The 21815-nt window shown below is 45.2% G+C and overlaps 2 protein-coding genes across 2 annotated transcripts in view; one reads left to right on the top strand and one right to left on the bottom strand.

Moving 5' to 3' along the window:
- Positions 1–21815, bottom strand: part of LOC124014474 (tripartite motif-containing protein 14-like) — a 435501-nt gene that overhangs the window by 133901 nt on the left and 279785 nt on the right. The window lies entirely within an intron of this gene.
- Positions 1–21815, top strand: part of sorcs2 (sortilin-related VPS10 domain containing receptor 2) — a 606252-nt gene that overhangs the window by 578518 nt on the left and 5919 nt on the right. Inside the window, exons 14-25 of the mRNA XM_046329541.1 lie at positions 777–884; positions 6350–6470; positions 6691–6824; positions 7607–7735; positions 8196–8367; positions 11358–11678; positions 12268–12391; positions 13858–13970; positions 14181–14303; positions 14906–15005; positions 16467–16569; positions 18561–18718. Of these exons, the coding sequence (XP_046185497.1) occupies positions 777–884; positions 6350–6470; positions 6691–6824; positions 7607–7735; positions 8196–8367; positions 11358–11678; positions 12268–12391; positions 13858–13970; positions 14181–14303; positions 14906–15005; positions 16467–16569; positions 18561–18718 (1706 nt within the window). The remainder of the gene's footprint in view (positions 1–776; positions 885–6349; positions 6471–6690; positions 6825–7606; positions 7736–8195; positions 8368–11357; positions 11679–12267; positions 12392–13857; positions 13971–14180; positions 14304–14905; positions 15006–16466; positions 16570–18560; positions 18719–21815) is intronic.

The following is a 21815-nucleotide window of genomic DNA, read 5'->3' as shown; positions in this document are numbered from 1 at the left end:
CTTCGAGCTAGCGCTTAGCTTTGTGTATTTTATCCTCTAATTTTAAAGTCCTTGCTTTGGTAAACATTAGCGTGTGCGTCTGGTGGCGTGTTTCAAGACAAGCCCACGCCGAAACAGCCTGGTGACCAGTTGGTGACTTGTGGTCCAGTTCACTGCATGGTCACAGTTCAGACAGGAGTTGAGGATAATCTGAGCCTCTTTCAGATGCATGTATAAAACCGCATACAACATGTTTTCTAAACACCCAGCCTTACTACCAAGATATTATGAAGGGTCTTTTGAGCCTCTTTCCAAGATGGCCGTTCTATTAAAACCTATAGAGCCGTAAGTCATGTATGACCGCAAACAACCCAGCAGGGCACTCTACCAAGATGGCCGTTCTATTAAAACCTATAGAGCCGTAAGTCATGTATGACCGCAAACAGCCCAGCAGGGCACCCTACCAAGATGGAGACTCACTTTTTCCAAGATTCTTTAGAAAGAACTTAAGGTCAGTAGACATCTAGTTATGTAGTTAAATCTATAGTTATGATAGTTATCGATGCATAGTTGTTTTGTGTGACGGCATTACATCCTGTTAGTCAGGAACCCTACTAATATATAATGAGAAACACACTAGAAAGACAGATTAGATAATATACACAGAGTATGAGAGAGACTGTATGAGAAATACTGTTCATTTCTATCTCATCCAAGATGGCCGCTTGTTGAGAAGAGCCTATATATATATACATCCATACGGTGGATGAGATTGTGTTGTTGTCTTTTCTCCTCAGGTTCAGTATTGATGAGGGACGCACCTGGACCATCCACAACTTCACAAGCACCTCAGTGTTCGTGGACGGACTTTTGAGCGAGCCGGGAGATGAGACGTTGGTCATGACGTGAGTGTGCCCTGCAGTCTTCCATAATCGTCGATGGAGCCATATACAGTCATTTGGAACGGGAATTATGAGATTTGCAGTCTGAGAATAGGCCCCATTTCAAGGACACCTCTTCTCCAAAGTTCTGCCATTGGTTTAATGCAACTCTCTCAACTAGTAACAAAGTAATTGATTGGTTTCTTAACACTATCACTTTAACATTGCGGTGTCTGATTGGCTTGAGCCTATTCTTCAGATGAAATGGCCAGGCGATGATTCACCCAGGAGATATTGAGAATTGATCCTGCAGTCTCAGTGACACCTGCTGCTTAGCTCACATTCCTAGCCTGCTCACCCTGCCTAAGTCCTGGCTCCTCTGCTTGCAAATAAGGGGCTTAGGGAAGGAATATGGATCAGCTGACTCTCCAGGACTCATATTTTGCACCAGCAGGGTTTTCTCATCTCCAAAATTCAGTCTCCATTAGGTGGAGTGGAGCGCCCAATTTCCCGGTTTTTATGACACGGTCGTTTCCTCCATGATTTTCTTGAGTGGTTGATTAGCCCGAGTGAGGAAGATGATGGTACATGTGGAGAGAATGGTTATTCTTTCACTCTTTCTCTGTTTTATTCTGTTTTTAAAAATGTTCTGCTGCCCTCTTTTCACACTCTCTCTCTCTCTCTCTCTCTCTCTGGTGGTGGGAGGTGTAACAGAGATGGTGGTGGTGGAGGGGGGTGTAACAGAGATGGTGGAGGTGGAGGGGGTGTAACAGAGATGGTGGAGGGAGGAGTAACAGAGATGGTGGAGGGAGGAGTAACAGAGATGGTGGTGGTGGAGGGGGTGTAACAGAGATGGTGGTGGTGAGATGGTGGTGGTGGAGGGGGTAAGAGAGATGGTGGTGTTGGAGGGGGTGTAAGAGAGATGGTGGTGGTGGAGGGGGTGTAAGAGAGATGGTGGTGGTGGTGGTGGTGGAGGGGGTGTAACAGAGATGGTGATGGTGGAGGGGGTGTAACAGAGATGGTGATGGTGGAGGGAAGTGTAACAGAGATGGTGGAGGGAGGAGTAACAGAGATGGTGGTGGTGGAGGGGGTGTAACAGAGATGGTGATGGTGGAGGGGGTGTAACAGAGATGGTGATGGTGGAGGGAAGTGTAACAGAGATGGTGGAGGGAGGAGTAACAGAGATGGTGGTGGTGGAGGGGGTGTAACAGAGATGGTGATGGTGGAGGGAGGGGTAACAGAGATGGTGGAGGGAGGAGTAACAGAGATGGTGGTGGTGGAGGGGGTGTAACAGAGATGGTGATGGTGGAGGGAGGGGTAACAGAGATGGTGGTGGTGGAGGGAGGAGTAACAGAGATGGTGGTGGTGGAGGGGGTGTAACAGAGATGGTGATGGTGGAGGGAAGTGTAACAGAGATGGTGGAGGGAGGAGTAACAGAGATGGTGGTGGTGGATGGTGGGGGGGTGTAACAGAGATGGTGGGGGGAGGAGTAACAGAGATGGTGGTGGTGGAGGGGGTGTAACAGAGATGGTGGGGGGTGTAACAGAGATGGTGGTGGTGGAGGGGGTGTAACAGAGATGGTGGAGGGAGGAGTAACAGAGATGGTGGTGGTGGAAGGGGTGTAACAGAGATGGTGGAGGGGGTGTAACAGAGATGGTGGAGGGAGGGAGTAACAGAGATGGTGGTGGTGGTGGGGGGTGTAACAGAGATGGTGGTGGGGGTGTAACAGAGATGGTGGGGGGGTGTAACAGAGATGGTGGAGGTGGAGGGGGTGTAACAGAGATGGTGTGTGGTGGTGGTGGAGGGGGTGTAACAGAGATGGTAGAACAGGGGTGTAACAGAGATGGTGGAGGGTGGGGATGGTGGTGGGGGGTGTAACAGAGATGGTGGTGGTGGAGGGAGGTGTAACAGAGATGGTGGTGGTGGAGGGGGGGGGTGTAACAGAGATGGTGGTGGTGGAGGGAGGAGTAACAGAGATGGTGGAGGGATGTGTAACAGAGATGGTGGTGGTGGATGGTGGGGTGTAACAGAGATGATGATGGTGGTGGTGGAGGGGGCTGTAACAGAGATGGTGGTGGTGGAGGGGTGTAAGAGAGATGGTGGTGGTGGTGGTGGAGGGGGTGTAACAGAGATGGTGGTGGTGGATGGTGGGGTGTAACAGAGATGGTGGTGGTGGAGGTGGGGGTGTAACAGAGATGGTGGTGGTGGAGGGGGTGTAACAGAGATGGTGGTGGTGGGGGGGTGTAACAGAGATGGTGGTGGTGGAGGGGGTGTAACAGAGATGGTGGTGGTGGAGGGGGTGTAACAGAGATGGTGGTGGTGGAGGGGGTGGAGGAGGTGTAACAGAGATGGTGGTGGTGGTGGAGGGGGTGTAACAGAGATGGTGGTGGTGGATGGGGGTGTAACAGAGATGGTGGTGGTGGAGGGGGGTGTAACAGAGATGGTGGTGGTGGTGGAGGGGGGTGTAACAGAGATGGTGGTGGTGGAGGGGGGTGTAGAGAGAGGACACAATCCTGAAATAACAGAACAACAATGGTCAGGGAAGACTCACACACATGCCCCATCTGCTTCCAGTGCGGCAGGTAGCCTATCGTTGGGACAGTAACCGAAGGGCTACTGGTTTGAATCCTCAAGTAGACTAGGTGAAAAGTCTGTCAATGTTCCCTTGAGCAAAGCAATTAACCCTCATTGCTCCTGGAAGTCGCTCTGGATAAGAGCTAAAATTTCCAAATGTATATTTACATGTAGAGGACAACTGACTTTGATTTTTGAGGGTGGAAGACTCTTTGACCATGGACTTAGCAGCAAAGACAGGCTGGAAGGGAGAGTCCTCTTCACATACTAATGACAAGAGCCTTGGGAGGTAAAAACTGTGACTTGTCACATGTTAGATTGACAGAGAGAGAGAGAGAGAGAGAGAGAGAGAGAGAGAGAGAGAGAGAGGAGGGAGAGGGGGAGAGGGAGGAGAGGGAGGGAGGGAGGGAGGGAGGGAGGGAGGGAGGGAGGGAGGGAGGGAGGGAGGGAGGGAGGGAGGGAGGGAGGGAGGGAGGGAGGGAGGGAGGGAGGGAGGGAGGGGGAGGGAGGGAGGGAGAGAGAGAGAGAGAGAGAGATAACACAACACCCTCTTATTTGTGGGCTGACATCCACCATTCACAATAGAAAGGAATTTGCTGCTTATTAGAATGGGTTAAATCCTGTTAGAATGGGTTAAATCCTGTTAGAATGGGTTAAATCCTGTTAGAATTGGTTAAATCCTGTTAGAATGGGTTAAATCCTTTTAGAATGGGTTACATCCTATTGGAATGGGTTAAATCCTGTTAGAATGGGTTACATCCTATTGGAATGGGTTAAATCCTGTTAGAATGGGTTAAATCCTTTTAGAATGGGTTACATCCTATTGGAATGGGTTAAATCCTGTTAGAATGGGTTACATCCTATTGGAATGGGTTAAATCCTGTTAGAAAGGGTTAAATCTTATTAGAATGGGTTAAATCCTGTTAGAATGGGTTACATCCTGTTAGAATGGGTTAAATCCTGTTAGAATTGGTTAAATCCTGTTAGAATGGGTTAAATCCTGTTAGAATGGGTTACATCCTATTAGAATGGGTTAAATCCTATTAGAATGGGTTAAATCCTGTTAGAATGGGTTACATCCTATTAGAATGGGTTAAATCCTGTTAGAATGGGTTACATCCTATTAGAATGGGTTAAATCCTGTTAGAATGGGTTACATCCTATTAGAATGGGTTAAATCCTGTTAGAATGGGTTAAATCATGTTAGAATGGGTTAAATCCTATTAGAATGGGTTAAATCCTATTAGAATGGGTTAAATCCTATTGCAATGGGTTTTATTTTTATTTATTATATTTCACCATTATATAACCAGGTAGGCTACTTGAGAACACGTTCTCATTTACAACTGTGACCTGGCCAAGATAAAGCAAAGCAGTGCGACAGAAACAACAACACAGAGTTACACATGGAATAAACAAGCGTATAGTATAAAAATATTTTTAAAAGTCTATATGTCTATATACAGTGTGTGCAAATGGCATGAGGAGGTAAGGCAATAAATAGGCCATAATAGCAAAGTAATTGCAATTTAGCAGATTAACACTGGAGTGATTAATGAGCAGATGATGGTGAAGAGATGATGGTGTGTAAGTACTGATACTGGTGTGCAAAAAGAGCAGCAAAGTAAATAAAAACAATATGGGGATGAGGTAGGTAGATTGGGTGGGCTATTTACAGATGGGCTATGTACAGCTGCAGCGACCGGCTAGCTGCTCAGATAGCTGATGTTTAAAGATAGTGAGGGAAATGTAAGTCTCCAGCTTCAGCGATTTTTGCAATTCGTTCCAGGCATTGGCAGCAGAGAACTGGAAGGAAAGGCGGCCAAAAGAGGTGTTGGCTTTGGGGATGACCAGTGAGATATACCTGCTGGAGCGCATGCTACGGGTGGGTGTTGTTATCGTGACCAGTGAGCTGAGATAAGGCGGAGCTTAACCTAGCATAGACTTATAGATGACCTGGAGCCAGTGGGTCTGGCGACGAATATGTAGCGAGGGCCAGCCGACTAGAGCATACAGGTCGCAGTGGTGGGTGGTATAAGTTGATTTGGTAACAAAACGGATGGCACTGTGATAGACTACATCCAATTTGCTAAGTAGAGTATTGGAAGCTATTTTGTAGATGACATCGCCGAAGTCGAGGGTCGGTAGGATAGTCAGTTTTACTAGTGTAAGTTTGGCGGCTTGCATGAAGGAGGCTTTGTTGTAAAATAGAAAGCCGATTCTAGATTCGATTTTGGATTGGAGATGTTTGATATGAGTCCGGAAGAAGAGTTTACAGTCTAACCAGACACCCGGGTTACATTGTCGCATACATAACACAACTGATGCCATGTTTTCACATCAATTTGTTCCTTAAAGAACATGCAGACTTGGAATTGTTCCATTTTAAATACACAAGTACATTTTTGTATTTCCTCCTTTTTACTGAATGGTATATCGCCACCTAGTGGATATACATTGTACAACTCAATTTGATCTTCTATCATTCGATGCTTTTATGAATGCCTTTGAGTTTATAAAAACACATTAACGCCAAGCCAATCTTATATGCAGAGCAGTCAATGGCTTTGAAGGCCCTCATAATTTACTGGGGCATCTGTGTGTTTAATATGCAAAGTATGGACTATAGAAAGGTATCATTTCCAGGAGCCCTTAAGTGGATCCCTACTCATTAGTGCTGATGAAAAGAGTCAGGCTGGAGCGCTGTCATGTCACAATGCTACTTTCAGACTGCCTTGTTCCCAAAAGAGGGGGTTGGCTGAGACCGTGGACAGTGGATATGGAACAGGAGTCACGTCTCGAGTCTTTATGAAGAAATATCTACAGTTTTCTAAGACAGTAGACAGTAAACAGACATCAAAGTGATGATATGATCATATTAGATCTGTATTTCTCCTGTGTGTCTCTCCCTCCAGGGTGTTCGGTCACATCAGCTATCGGTCAGACTGGGAGCTGGTCAAGGTGGACTTCAGACAGTCATTCCCCAGACAATGTACAGAGGGAGACTACGACTCCTGGAAACTCACAGATCTGCAGGTAGTCAACACACACACACACACACACACACACACACACACACACACACACACACACACACACACACACACACACACACACACACACACACACACACACACACACACACACACACACACACACACACACACACACACACACACACTCCTGTCTTTGTAAAAATGTTGTGTGTATCCTGCACCTTTACAGTTAGCAAATGTATACTTTTGGCCCTCCTCAGGGAGAGAAGTGCATCATGGGTCAGGAGAGAAGTTTCAGGAAGAGGAAGGACACTGCGTTCTGTATCAAGGGGAGGAGCTACACCTCCGCCCTGACTACCAAGCCCTGCCAGTGCTCCGAGAAAGACTTCAACTGGTGAGACACCACACCAGAGCCAACACACTCTAGTGCAATAGACTATACTTATTAAGGTACAGACTTGAGATAAACAAATATGATATGCGTCACAGTCAGGGTTAGGCTTCGATTCCTTTTCTGTTTAGGAGATTAATTGAAAATCCAATAGAAGTATTTTCAATGAGGATCATCTTTCATTTCCAACTCTGTTCCTGAATGAGAATAACACTGTAATTCACTATAAACAATCAATCGATGCTGTATGTAGACTAGATAATTGATATTGATCCTGTTGGCGTGTGTGATGTTGGTGTCTATCGATCATTGAGCTCATGAACTGTATTTGACCTTTGCCCTTTCTCTGCAAACTGGAAGGAACTTACCCTTATCTACTGTTCTAGGACCAGTTTTCCCTTATCTACTGTTCTAGAACCAGTTTACTCTTATCTACTGTTCTAGAACCAGTTTACCCTTATCTACTGTTCTAGGACCAGTTTTCCCTTATCTACTGTTCTAGAACCAGTTTACCCTATCTACTGTTCTAGAACCAGTTTACCCTTATCTACTGTTCTAGAACCAGTTTACCCTTATCTACTGTTCTAGGACCAGTTTACCCTTATCAACTGTTCTAGGACCAGTTTACCCTTATCTACTGTTCTAGAACCAGTTTACCCTTATCTACTGTTCTAGAACCAGTTGACCATCCTCCAATCCTAGCCTCAACCATCAGGGGGAGCAACATTAACTAGCCTTAGGTCAGTGTCTGGGGGTAACGTTCTCCTCTTACTCTGTGTGTTCAGTGACTATGGGTTTGAACGTGCCCAGAGCCTCAAAACAGAGGGAGATAGATGCTTCGCTGACTTCTGGCACAACCCAGACTCACCGCCTGACGACTGTCACCAGGGACACAACTTTGAGTCCAGTACTGGGTGAGGAATAGTAGTATACACGCAAGCACTCGCACACGCACACACACGCACACACACACACACACACACACACACACACACACACACACACACACACACACACACACACACACACACACACACACACACACACACACACACACACACACACACACACACACACACACACACACACACACACACACACACACACACACACACACACACACACACACACAATCTTGTGCAGCTAACCTTGTGGGGACATCCAATTCAGTCCCATTCATTCAAATTCCTATTTTCCCTAACCCTTAACCCAAAATCTAACCCTAACACATACACATTGCTTTCACCACTCTCCCTCTCCCTACCTTATCTCAATAAAGGAAAGGCCATAATGATTGTTTTAGTACACCCGTCTCTACCCTCCCTGTACGACACCTCAAGCCTGTTTCCTGACGTTGGTACGGCTGTGTTGCAGGTACAGGAAGGTTGTGTCCAACTTGTGTGAAGGGGGAGTGAACAAGCAGCAGAGCGCCAAGCAGCACACCTGTCCTCTGCTGCCGCCCAGAGGCCTCCAGCTGGGCATCAAAGGACAGATGCTGGCTGTGGCGCCTGGTGATGACATCACCTTCATTGTCCACCAGGAGCAGGTACTGTTTACTTAAGTCAGAATTGAGAGCAAATCCTGGGGGTGAGGTTGTTGTGTGTGGCTGTGTGGAGTAAATGTATGTGTTTTTGTGACTTTGTCTGTGTGATTGTAACAATAGCCAGTTAGTAATAGCCATAGCCAGGCGAGTCTCTGATCCACCTCTACGCAGACGACACCATTCTGTATACTTCTGTCCCTTGTTTGGACACTGTGTTAACTAACCTCCAGACGAGCTTCAATGCCATACAACTCTCCTTCCGTGGCCTCCAACTGCTCTTAAATACAAGTAAAACTAAATGCATGCGCTTCAACCGATCACTGCCTGCAGCTGCCCGCCCGTCCAGGATCACTACGGTTCTGACTTATGTGGATATGTGGACAACTATAAATACCTAGGTGTCTGGTTAGACTGTAAACTCTCCTTCCAGACTCACATCAAACATCTCCAATCCAAAGTTAAATCTAGAATTGGCTTCCTATTTCGAAACAAAGCATCCTTCACTCATGCTGCCAAACATGACCATCCTACCTATCCTGGACTTCGGGCCATGTCATTTACAAAATAGCCTCCAATACCCTACTCAATAAATTGGATGCAGTCTATCACAGTGCCATCTGTTTTGTCACCAAAGCCCCATATACTACCCACCACTGCGACCTGTATGCTCTCGTTGGCTGGCCCTCGCCTTCATACTCGTCGCCAAACCCACTGGCTACATGTCATCTACAAGACCCTGCTAGGTAAAGTCCTCCCTTATCTCAGCTCGCTGGTCACCCTAGCAGCACCCACCTGTAGCACACGCTCCAGCAGGTATATCTCTCTGGTCACCCCCAAAACCAATTCATCCTTTGGCCGCCTCTCCTTCCAGTTCTCTGCTGACAATGACTGGAATGAACTACAAAAATCTCTGAAACTGGAAACACTTATCTCCCTCACTAGCTTTAAGCACCAGCTGTCAGAGCAGCTCACAGATTACTGCACCTGTACATAGCCCACCTATAATTTAGCCCAAACAACTACCTCTTCCCCTACTGTATTTATTTATTTTGCTCCTTTGCACCCCATTATTTCTATCTCTACTTTGCACATTCTTCCACTGCAAATCTACCATTCCAGTGTTTTACTTGCTATAATTGTATTTACTTCGCCACCATGGACTTTTTTTGCCTTTACCTCCCTTATCTCACCTCACTTGCTCACATCGTATATAGACTTATTTTTCTACTGTATTATTGACTGTATGTTTGTTTTACTCCATGTGTAACTCTGTGTTGTTGTATGTGTCGAACTGCTTTGCTTTATCTTGGCCAGGTCACAGTTGTAAATGAGAACTTGTTCTCAACTGGCCTACCTAGTTAAATAAAGGTGTTCTCAACTAGCCTACCTGGTTAAATAAAGGTGTTCTCAACTGGCCTACCTGGTTAAATAAAGGTGTTCTCAACTAGCCTACCTGGTTAAATAAAGGTGTTCTCAACTAGCCTACCTGGTTAAATAAAGGTGTTCTCAACTAGCCTACCTGGTTAAATAAAGGTGTTCTCAACTAGCCTACCTGGTTAAATAAAGGTGTTCTCAACTAGCCTACCTGGTTAAATAAAGGTGTTCTCAACTGGCCTACCTGGTTAAATAAAGCTGTTCTCAACTAGCCTACCTGGTTAAATAAAGGTGTTCTCAACTAGCCTACCTGGTTAAATAAAGGTGTTCTCAACTAGCCTACCTGGTTAAATAAAGGTGTTCTCAACTAGCCTACCTGGTTAAATAAAGGTGTTCTCAACTAGCCTACCTGGTTAAATAAAGGTGTTCTCAACTAGCCTACCTGGTTAAATAAAGGTGTTCTCAACTAGCCTACCTGGTTAAATAAAGGTGTTCTCAACTAGCCTACCTGGTTAAATAAAGGTGTTCTCAACTGGCCTACCTGGTTAAATAAAGGTGTTCTCAACTAGCCTACCTGGTTAAATAAAGGTGTTCTCAACTAGCCTACCTGGTTAAATAAAGGTGTTCTCAACTAGCCTACCTGGTTAAATAAAGGTGTTCTCAACTAGTCTACCTGGTTAAATAAAGGTGTTCTCAACTAGCCTACCTGGTTAAATAAAGGTGTTCTCAACTGGCCTACCTGGTTAAATAAAGGTGTTCTCAACTAGCCTACCTGGTTAAATAAAGGTGTTCTCAACTGGCCTGCCTGGTTAAATAAAGGTGTTCTCAACTAGCCTACCTGGTTAAATAAAGGTGTTCTCAACTGGCCTACCTGGTTAAATAAAGGTGTTCTCAACTAGCCTACCTGGTTAAATAAAGGTGTTCTCCACTAGCCTACCTGGTTAAATAAAGGTGTTCTCAACTAGCCTACCTGGTTAAATAAAGGTGTTCTCAACTGGCCTACCTGGTTAAATAAAGGTGTTCTCAACTAGCCTACCTGGTTAAATAAAGGTGTTCTCAACTAGCCTACCTGGTTAAATAAAGGTGTTCTCAACTGGCCTGCCTGGTTAAATAAAGGTGTTCTCAACTAGCCTACCTGGTTAAATAAAGGTGTTCTCAACTGGCCTACCTGGTTAAATAAAGGTGTTCTCAACTAGCCTACCTGGTTAAATAAAGGTGTTCTCAACTAGCCTACCTGGTTAAATAAAGGTGTTCTCAACTAGCCTACCTGGTTAAATAAAGGTGTTCTCAACTAGCCTACCTGGTTAAATAAAGGTGTTCTCAACTAGGCTACCTGGTTAAATAAAGGTGTTCTCAACTAGCCTACCTGGTTAAATAAAGGTGTTCTCAACTGGCCTACCTGGTTAAATGAAGGTGTTCTCAACTGGCCTACCTGGTTAAATAAAGGTGAAATAAAGTAAATAAATAAATAAAAAGAGATTTCCCCCTGTTTTCCGAATGCCAGTTTATGATGACTCACACGAGACTCCTTATAACTGCAACTAGATGAAATAGAGCATTAGTTTATCTCAGTTCTCAGTTCAGTGACGTTCTCTTCCTGTACCTCCTCCCTCACCCAGGGTGACACCAGCAGCACTAAGTACCAGGTGGATCTGGGGGACGGGATGAGGGCCATCTACCAGAACCTGACGGTGACAGACGAACCCATCCAGCACCGCTACGAACAGCAGGGAGTCTACCGCGTCACCGTCAAGGCTGAGAACGTTGCCGGACACGATCAGGCCACCATATATATCCAGGTCACAGCCCCTCTACAGGAAGTTCACCTAGAAGTAGTTCCCATCGCCGGGATTAACCAGGAAGTCAACCTGACAGCTGTGGTGCTTCCCTTTGAGGCCAACCTGACTGTCTTCTACTGGTGGACAGGAGACAACCTGCAGGTAATGTATACTGACACACACACACACACACACACACACACACACACACACACACACACACACACACACACACACACACACACACACACACACACACACACACACACACACACACACCTCACACACACACACACACACCTACACACACACACACACACACACACACACACACACACACACACACACACACACACACACACACACACACACACACACACACACACACACACACACACACACACACACACACACACACACAACCTACATGTAATGTATACTGACACACACATAACCTACAGGTAATGTATACTGACACACACCTTACACACACATAACCTACAGGTAATGTATACTAACACACACCATACACACACACACACACCTTACTCACACACAACCTACAGGTAATGTATACTAACACACACCATACACACACACAACCTACAGGTTTAAATGTTTCTCCAGTAGGTGATGGAAGCTAAACCTCAAGGGTTGATCTGAGCCGTAGGCCAAATTCTCACTGTGAAGAGAAAAAAGCTAAGCTTAACACTGGTGAACGAATCAATGTGTTTTAATGCGTCCCATTCAGCCCAAGATGTCCCTGGGGAACAGTCTGATAACGAGGTTCCCTGAGGAAGGAGAGGTGTCTGTCACCGTCCAGGCCTCTAACGGACGCTCCATGGTGCAGGACACCAAGAACGTCCACGTCTACGGTAAGAGAGAGGGAACATTACAGTGCTAATTATTATTGATATATACCAGAATTTTTGTATCTTTCAAGGATTTGATATAGATTTTTGCAGGTGTCTGTAATTATCTCTGGCCCTAGGTGTGGCCTTATCACATGTAAAATATGTCACAGAAATCATTACAATTTCAAATAAAAAATGGAATGACAATGCTGTAAAACCTAAATATAAACCTTTAACTTAGTGATTACCACTGGTGTTTAATATGAGTGTTTCAGCATGACACATCCTTTATATATATATATATATTTATACACTTTTTAAAATTTTACTATGTCAATATGTATTTGTTGTCAATGTTTTGCCATCAAACTGGTGGCAGTTGTGGAAAAAGCTCATTAGCTGGACGAGTTGCAGAGTTAATTGTTGATGAAATGCTATTTTCATTAATTAGGCAATTTTCTCTACTAGAAACTCATGGACAATGTGGACACAGATATAAATTAATACATTTTTTACAAGTTATTCAAGTATAAATTACGATAGATTACCATAGATTACTGATGATTCCGGTAACTTTGGTAAAGTACCAGTAGCTTTGCAAACCTAGATGTACATCAACTATTTATGATGTTATTATATGAATTACGTTATATGTATATGCATTGGTTGAAGCTCAATGTTAAATTCAATATGCCACTAATAAAAATCTATGAAAATTCACAAGCCAACTTGAAATGAGGTACACAACACACCTCCCGCCCCTCGTCATGATCCGTCTGGCCGTTGCCGAGAAACACTATACTGTATTTTAGATGGCTCATAAAAGCATTGTTGAGTGGCAATGGACAGGGTGTGATTGCAGCCTACAATTCACCCTCCAATTGTGTGACACTTTTGAAATTGTGCTTTTCCCCTGATTGTCTATGGGTCAAAACGGTTTTCCGTCGTCCAAGCCAAGCTGTTTGATATCCTAAGCAACCTGCATACACATTGTGTGAATCACGATAGACCAACATACTGTAGCTACCTGTAGTAGGTCAAAGCTGTGAACAGGGAAACCTCGGTAGAGCATCGGTGGAGTGTTTGGTGCTCAGAGTGAATTTCTTTTATTTTTCAGCTTCAGACTTACTTATTTTGTTTTGTTTTTAATAGCTCTAGTTCCTGGGTTCTCCATGATGTCATGTGCTGCTGTGTCACTGGGTAACGATGTCCATAGAGGAGTTTGATTTATTCATGAGAGATTGCTAACTGAGCAGAAATGTACTGTATTATCTTACCCCCAAGGGAACTGATGATACAGAATAAACATACTGCAGAAGGGCGTTGTGGGATAATGACAAACTGTTGACTTGTTCTAAAGCCTCCAAATAGTAGAAATGAATATGGTGTCATTAATATGGAGGCTTCCATTATTGTTCATTCTGAATGCTGTAACCCAAAATGGTTGCCTTTGGTGTTGACTTCCTGTGTGTTCTATTGGATCCCAGACCGTTTCCAGGTCATCCCCCTTGCCTTCAGCAGTAACCTGGACCGCCTCAACCCCAACATTCCAGAGTGGAGGGAGGACGTGGGTCAGGTGGTCACCAAGATATTGTCAAAGGTGGGTCTACTGTACTCACCTCATACATGACCTGATGCTGTAACGTAACACGACCCCTCTATTCTTCAGGATACATCATGATAGTATCTGCATTGGCCTCAATATGTTCAATGGTTCGATTTGATAGAGATGATAATAATGAAATGGGAGAAAAAAAACACATTCGGCGATGGAGGAGGGTCTAGTTTGAACATGACCTTTAACCCCCAGATCACAGGTATCCCCCAGGTGTCCCTGGTAACCATGGTGAAGCGGGGCCTGCCCACCACAGCTGACCTGTACGTTCTCCCACCAGAGAGCCAGCGTGATAAGAGGAGCGTGTTTGTGGATAAGGTACACTAGCACACACACACTACCTAACTAAGTGACACACTGTAGCCTCACTTAGGGTTCCAAAGCTACAGGTAATTTACCAAAGTTGCCAGAATCTTCAGTAATTTAGGTAATTAACGGAACATCTATGGCAATCTTAGTTAATTTATACTTTAATAACTTTTTTTTTTTTAAATTGTTCATATCCAGATTGGGGTCAATTTCATTTCAAATCCAGTCAATTCAAAAATAAAACCAAACTCCAATTCCAAATGTTCCTCATTGAAAAGCATTGAAGAGAACTGGAATTTGAATTCCAATGTTTTCCTGAATTGACTGGAATTGAAATGGAATCGAGCCCAATCCTGATTCATAAATAGTATTCACTTTTTATATCTGTGTCCATATTGTCTAGTAAATAAACCACATGGGTCAAGAGAAAATAGCCTAATTCATGAAAACATTTTTTATTTCCAATTACCTCGGCAACTCGTTCAACTGTTGACTTTTTTTCCACAACTGCCACAGTTGACAGCAAGTACATATTGGTATAATAAAATAAATGTCACTCACTGCAGTAATTTACCTCTCTGTAATGGTTGTGTTTTACATTTCTTCCACAGCGTATCCCTGCCATCAAACAGGCCTTCAAAGACAACAACGTTAGCTTCATTGTACGAGGAGGTCTACAGGTGTTGGTGACGCTAGCTGACCCGAACGCAGGTAACCAAAGCATATTACCGTTCTAATTCCTGTAATCATGCCATTGTGATGTTGTAAATATGATTTATGATCATTTCTCCATTTCATTATTTGGTTTCATGTTACACTCTGAATGGATAATTGAGTTTTTATCAATCTATTTCAAATGACTAGTAGCTAATGAGTCGTCCACGAGAGCGACGGAGATTGGTGCGTGTTAGTCACCCCACATAACCTTTTTCTCACTTTTACTTCCTGCTTTCTCAAAAGGAGCCTACCTTTCCTCCAATCTGATTGGTTTGGGGTTCCTGTTACTTGCTCTCTGCTTTCAGTGTTATTTCCCTAAGTTTTTACCTACTAAATTGCTCAAATGTTAGTTATTTTTTCACAAAATCTGCAGAGGTAAAGAATATGTTTCAATGATGTCTAATCTATTCCCTTTCCTTTTGAACTTGATCTTTTCTTGGACAGTTTGGTTGCGGATCTCTTCTCCTGACCATGTGGTGTGTTGTTGAACACTGTGTGGTGTTTATTGAAGCGGAGTGGAATGGAGTGTTAGCATTTCTGTTGGGGTTTATTGAAGCGGAGTGGAATGGAGTGTTAGCATTTCTGTTGGGGTTTATTGAAGCGGAGTGGAATGGAGTGTTAGCATTTCTGTTGGGGTTTATTGAAGCGGAGTGGAATGGAGTGTTAGCATTTCTGTTGGGGTTTATTGAAGCGGAGTGGAATGGAGTGGATTTCTGTTGGGTGAAGCGGAGTGGAATGGAGTGTTAGCATTTCTGTTGGGCTTTATTGAAGCGGAGTGGAATGGAGTGTTAGCATTTCTGTTGGGGTTTATTGAAGCGGAGTGGAATGGAGTGTTAGCATTTCTGTTGGGCTTTATTGAAGCGGAGTGGAATGGAGTGTTAGCATTTCTGTTGGGGTTTATTGAAGCGGAGTGGAATGGAGTGTTAGCATTTCTGTTGGGCTTTATTGAATGGAGTGTTAGCATTTCTGTTGGGTTTATTGAAGCGGAGTGGAATGGAGGAGTGGAATGGAGTGTTAGCATTTCTGTTGGGGTTTATTGGAGTGGAATGGAGTGTTAGCATTTCTGTTGGGGTTTATTGGAGTGGAATGGAGTGTTAGCATTTCTGTTGGGGTTTATTGAAGCGGAGTGGAATGGAGTGTTAGCATTTCTGTTGGGGTTTATTGTGACATGGAAGCTATAATCTTGTTTGTGTCTCAGGGGCCCACATCCAAAGGAGGTGTGTGTGTGTTACCTACCCTGTGTTCATTTCCCATCTGATGTGCGTTGGCTATGCTTGTGTGTGTGTGTGTGTGTGTGTGTGTGTGTGTGTGTGTGTGTGTGTGTGTGTGTGTGTGTGTGTGTGTGTGTGTGTGTGTGTGTGTGTGTGTGTGTGTGTGTGTGTGTGTGTGTGTGTGTGTGTGTGTGTGTGTGTGTGTCATATCATAATGTTTGTGTGTTGTCTGTCTCCCCTGCAGGTTCTCAGGGTGGAATGGCAGGTCCTGGAGTCTGGGCTCTGTCTGTCATCTTCCTCATCAGCCTCCTCGCTACTGGATCCTTCATCCTCTACAAGTTCAAGAGGTGGGTCTTATAGACTTAGCCTGTATGGCTGCCAGTCTGTTGCTGCTCTCTTGCCAACTACTTATGGAATTCTCATGCAAAACATGATTTCACTCGACAATGACAATAGAGTAGACTAAAGCACAAACAGATCTGGGACCAGGCTATTTTAGACATACATATCTGAGATTTGCACTGGGCACTTTACTGGCCAGTCCTCCTCTGAAGCGTTGCATGATTACAGATGAAAACATAACCATGACTACAGATGAAAACATAACCATGACTACAGATGAAAACATAACCATGACTACAGATGAAAACATAACCATGACCACAGATGAAAACATAACCATGACTACAGATGAAAACATAACCATGACTACAGATGAAAACATAACCATGACTACAGATGAAAACATAACCATGACTACAGATGAAAACATAACCATGACTACAGATGAAAACATAACCATGACTACAGATGAAAACATAACCATGACTACAGATGAAAACATAACCATGACTACAGATGAAAACATAACCATGACTACAGATGAAAACATAACCATGACTACAGATGAAAACCTAACTGCATGTATTAAGATACAGTAGGTGAATACATACAGTTGAAGTTGGAAGTTTACATACATTTAGGTTGGAGTCATTAAAACTGAAAGACCCATTTGCCACCAAGCTTTAACTTCCTGACTGATGTCTTGAGATGTTGCTTCAAAATATCCACATCATTTTCCTGCCTCATGATGTCATCTATTTTGTGAAGTGCACCAGTCCCTCCTGCAGCAAAGCACCCCCACAGCATGATGCTGCCACCCCCGTGCTTCACGGTTGGGATGGTGTTCTTCGGCTTGCAAGCCTCCCCCTTTTTCCTCCAAACATAACGATGGTCATTATGGCCAAACGGTTCTACTTTTGTTTCATCAGACCAGAGGACATTTCTCCAAAAAGTGTGATCTTTATCCCCATATGCAGTTTCAAACCGTAGTCTGGCTTTTTTTATGGCGGTTTTGGAAGCAGTGGCTTCTTCCTTGCTGAGCGGCCTTTCAGGTTATGTCGATATAGGACTCGTTTTATTGTGGATATAGATACTTTTGTACGTGTTTCCTCCAGCATCTTCACACGGTCCTTTGCTGTTGTTCTGGGATTGATTTGCACTTTTCGCACGAAAGTACGTTCATCTCTAGGAGACAGAACGCATCTCCTTCCTGAGCGCTATGACGGTTGCGTGGTCCCATGGTGTTTATACTTGCATACTATTGTTTGTACAGATGACAATGGTACCTTCAGGTGTTTGGAAATTGCTCCCAAGGATGAACCAGACTTGTGGAGGTCTACCATTTTCTTCTGAGGTCTTGGCTGATTTCTTTTGATTTTCCCATAATGTCAAGCAAAGAGGCACTGAGTTCGAAGGTAGGCCTTGAAATACATCCACGGGTACAACTCCAATTGACTCAAATTATGTCAATTAGCCTATCAGAAGCTTCTAAAGCCATGACATAATTTTCAGGAATTTTCCAAGCTGTTTAAAGGCAGAGTCAACTTAGTGTTTTTAAACTTTTGACCCACTGGAATTGTGATACAGTGAAATAATCTGTCTGTAAACAATTGTTGGAAAAATTACTTGTGTCATGCACAAAGTAGATGTCCTAACCGACTTGCCTAAACTATAGTTTTTTAACTTGACATTTGTGGAGTGGGTGAAAAACGAGTTTTCATGACTCCAACCTAAGTGTGTGTAAACTTCCGACTGTCTATAGAATACATAAATGCATGTACTTGATGAATCTAGATTCGACATTAATATGTTGTGCATGATTTGTCTTTTGTTCACCAGTTACACCAATAGCACATACTTTGCATCCGATGCACAAAGTCCACAATCTGTCACTCATTAACATGAACTACAACTCCAGCCAAACCGCTTATCAAAACTACAAATCCCACAGTCCTTGGCTTAGGACTGAGGATGCCTATCCTCCGCTGTTTTTCAGAAAGCTGCCCGGCCGGAATGTGTACGCCCAGATGCACAATGAGAAGGAGCAGGAGATGACCAGCCCTGTCAATCACAGTGAGGACACGCAGCACATCATCCAGGGGGAGGAGTTTATCGACGACGATCTGGACTCACAGACTCTAGGTAACACAGAAGGTAGCCCAGCCTTCTGTTCCCTGATCAGGATTAGGACTAACCCCCACTACTACTAACAGAACAGCCTGCTACCACTCACAAGCCCAGGCAGATAACAGAACAGCCGGCTATCACTCACAAACCCAGGCAGATAACAGAACAGCCTGCTACCACTCACAAGCCCAGGCAGTTAACAGAACAGCCGGCTACCACTCACAAGCCCAGGCAGATAACAGAACAGCCGGCTACCACTCACAAACCCAGGCAGTTAACAGAACAGCCTGCTACCACTCACAAACCCAGGCAGTTAACAGAACAGTTAACAGAACAGCCGGCTACCACTCACAAACCCAGGCAGTTAACAGAACAGTTAACAGAACAGCCTGCTACCACTCACAAGCCCAGGCAGTTAACAGAACAGTTAACAGAATAGCCTGCTACCACTCACAAGCCCAGGCAGTTAACAGAACAGCCGGCTACCACTCACAAACCCAGGCAGATAACAGAACAGCCGGCTACCACTCACAAGCCCAGGCAGTTAACAGAACAGCCTGCTACCACTCACAAACCCAGGCAGATAACAGAACAGCCGGCTACCACTCACAAGCCCAGGCAGTTAACAGAACAGCCGGCTACCACTCACAAACCCAGGCAGTTAACAGAACAGCCTGCTACCACTCACAAGCCCAGGCAGTTAACAGAACAGCCGGCTACCACTCACAAGCCCAGGCAGTTAACAGAACAGCCTGCTACCACTCACAAGCCCAGGCAGTTAACAGAACAGCCTGCTACCACTCACAAGCCCAGGCAGTTAACAGAACAGCCTGCTACCACTCACAAGCCCAGGCAGTTAACAGGACAGCCGGCTACCACTCACAAGCCCAGGCAGTTAACAGAACAGTTAACAGGACAGCCGGCTACCACTCACAAGCCCAGGCAGTTAACAGAACAGCCGGCTACCACTCACAAGCCCAGGCAGTTAACAGAACAGCCTGCTACCACTCACAAGCCCAGGCAGTTAACAGAACAGCCTGCTACCACTCACAAGCCCAGGCAGTTAACAGAACAGCCTGCTACCACTCACAAGCCCAGGCAGTTAACAGAACAGCCTGCTACCACTCACAAGCCCAGGCAGTTAACAGAACAGCCTGCTACCACTCAGTTAACAAGCCCAGGCAGTACCACTCAAACAAGCCCAGGCAGTTAACAGAACAGCCTGCTACCACTCACAAGCCCAGGCAGTTAACAGAACAGCCTGCTACCACTCACAAACCCAGGCAGTTAACAGAACAGCCTGCTACCACTCACAAGCCCAGGCAGTTAACAGAACAGCCTGCTACCACTCACAAGCCCAGGCAGTTAACAGAACAGTTAACAGAACAGCCTGCTACCACTCACAAGCCCAGGCAGTTAACAGAACAGTTAATCACAAACCCAGGCAGAACAGCCTGCTACCACTCACAAGCCCAGGCAGTTAACAGAACAGTTAACAGAACAGCCTGCTACCACTCACAAGCCCAGGCAGTTAACAGAACAGTTAACAGAACAGCCTGCTACCACTCACAAGCCCAGGCAGTTAACAGAACAGTTAATAACAGAACAGCCTGCTACCACTCACAAACCCAGGCAGTTAACAGAACAGTTAACAGAACAGCCTGCTACCACTCACAAGCCCAGGCAGTTAACAGAACAGTTAATCACAAGCCCAGGCAGTTAACAGAACAGCCTGCTACCACTCACAAGCCCAGGCAGTTAACAGAACAGTTAACAGAACAGCCTGCTACCACTCACAAGCCCAGGCAGTTAACAGAACAGCCTGCTACCACTCACAAGCCCAGGCAGTTAACAGAACAGCCTGCTACCACTCACAAGCCCAGGCAGTTAACAGAACAGCCTGCTACCACTCACAAGCCCAGGCAGTTAACAGAACAGCCTGCTACCACTCACAAGCCCAGGCAGTTAACAGAACAGCCTGCTACCACTCACAAGCCCAGGCAGTTAACAGAACAGTTAATAGAACAGCCTGCTACCACTCACAAGCCCAGGCAGTTAACAGAACAGCCTGCTACCACTCACAAGCCCAGGCAGTTAACAGAACAGCCTGCTACCACTCACAAGCGCAGGCAGTTAACAGAACAGCCTGCTACCACTCACAAGCCCAGGCAGTTAACAGAACAGCCTGCTACCACTCACAAGCCCAGGCAGTTAACAGAACAGTTAACAGAACAGCCTGCTACCACTCACAAGCCCAGGCAGTTAACAGAACAGTTAATAGAACAGCCTGCTACCACTCACAAGCCCAGGCAGTTAACAGAACAGTTAACAGAACAGCCTGCTACCACTCACAAACCCAGGCAGTTAACAGAACAGTTAATAGAACAGCCTGCTACCACTCACAAGCCCAGGCAGTTAACAGAACAGCCTGCTACCACTCACAAGCCCAGGCAGTTAACAGAACAGCCTGCTACCACTCACAAGCCCAGGCAGTTAACAGAACAGCCTGCTACCACTCACAAGCCCAGGCAGTTAACAGAACAGTTAATAGAACAGCCTGCTACCACTCACAAGCCCAGGCAGTTAACAGAACAGTTAACAGAACAGCCTGCTACCACTCACAAGCCCAGGCAGTTAACAGAACAGTTAATAGAACAGCCTGCTACCACTCACAAGCCCAGGCAGTTAACAGAACAGTTAATAGAACAGCCTGCTACCACTCACAAGCCCAGGCAGTTAACAGAACAGCCTGCTACCACTCACAAGCCCAGGCAGTTAACAGAACAGCCTGCTACCACTCACAAGCCCAGGCAGTTAACAGAACAGCCTGCTACCACTCACAAGCCCAGGCAGTTAACAGAACAGCCTGCTACCACTCACAAGCCCAGGCAGTTAACAGAACAGCCTGCTACCACTCACAAGCCCAGGCAGTTAACAGAACAGTTAATAACAGAACAGCCTGCTACCACTCACAAGCCCAGGCAGTTAACAGAACAGTTAATAGAACAGCCTGCTACCACTCACAAGCCCAGGCAGTTAACAAGCCCAGGCAGTTAACAGAACAGCCTGCTACCACTCACAAGCCCAGGCAGTTAACAGAACAGCCTGCTACCACTCACAAGCC

This window comes from Oncorhynchus gorbuscha, linkage group LG25 (genome assembly GCF_021184085.1).
Source record: "Oncorhynchus gorbuscha isolate QuinsamMale2020 ecotype Even-year linkage group LG25, OgorEven_v1.0, whole genome shotgun sequence".
Taxonomy (NCBI): Eukaryota; Metazoa; Chordata; class Actinopteri; order Salmoniformes; family Salmonidae; genus Oncorhynchus; species Oncorhynchus gorbuscha.
Note: the sequence above shows the minus strand (reverse complement) of the source record. Positions and strands in the feature narration are given on the sequence as shown.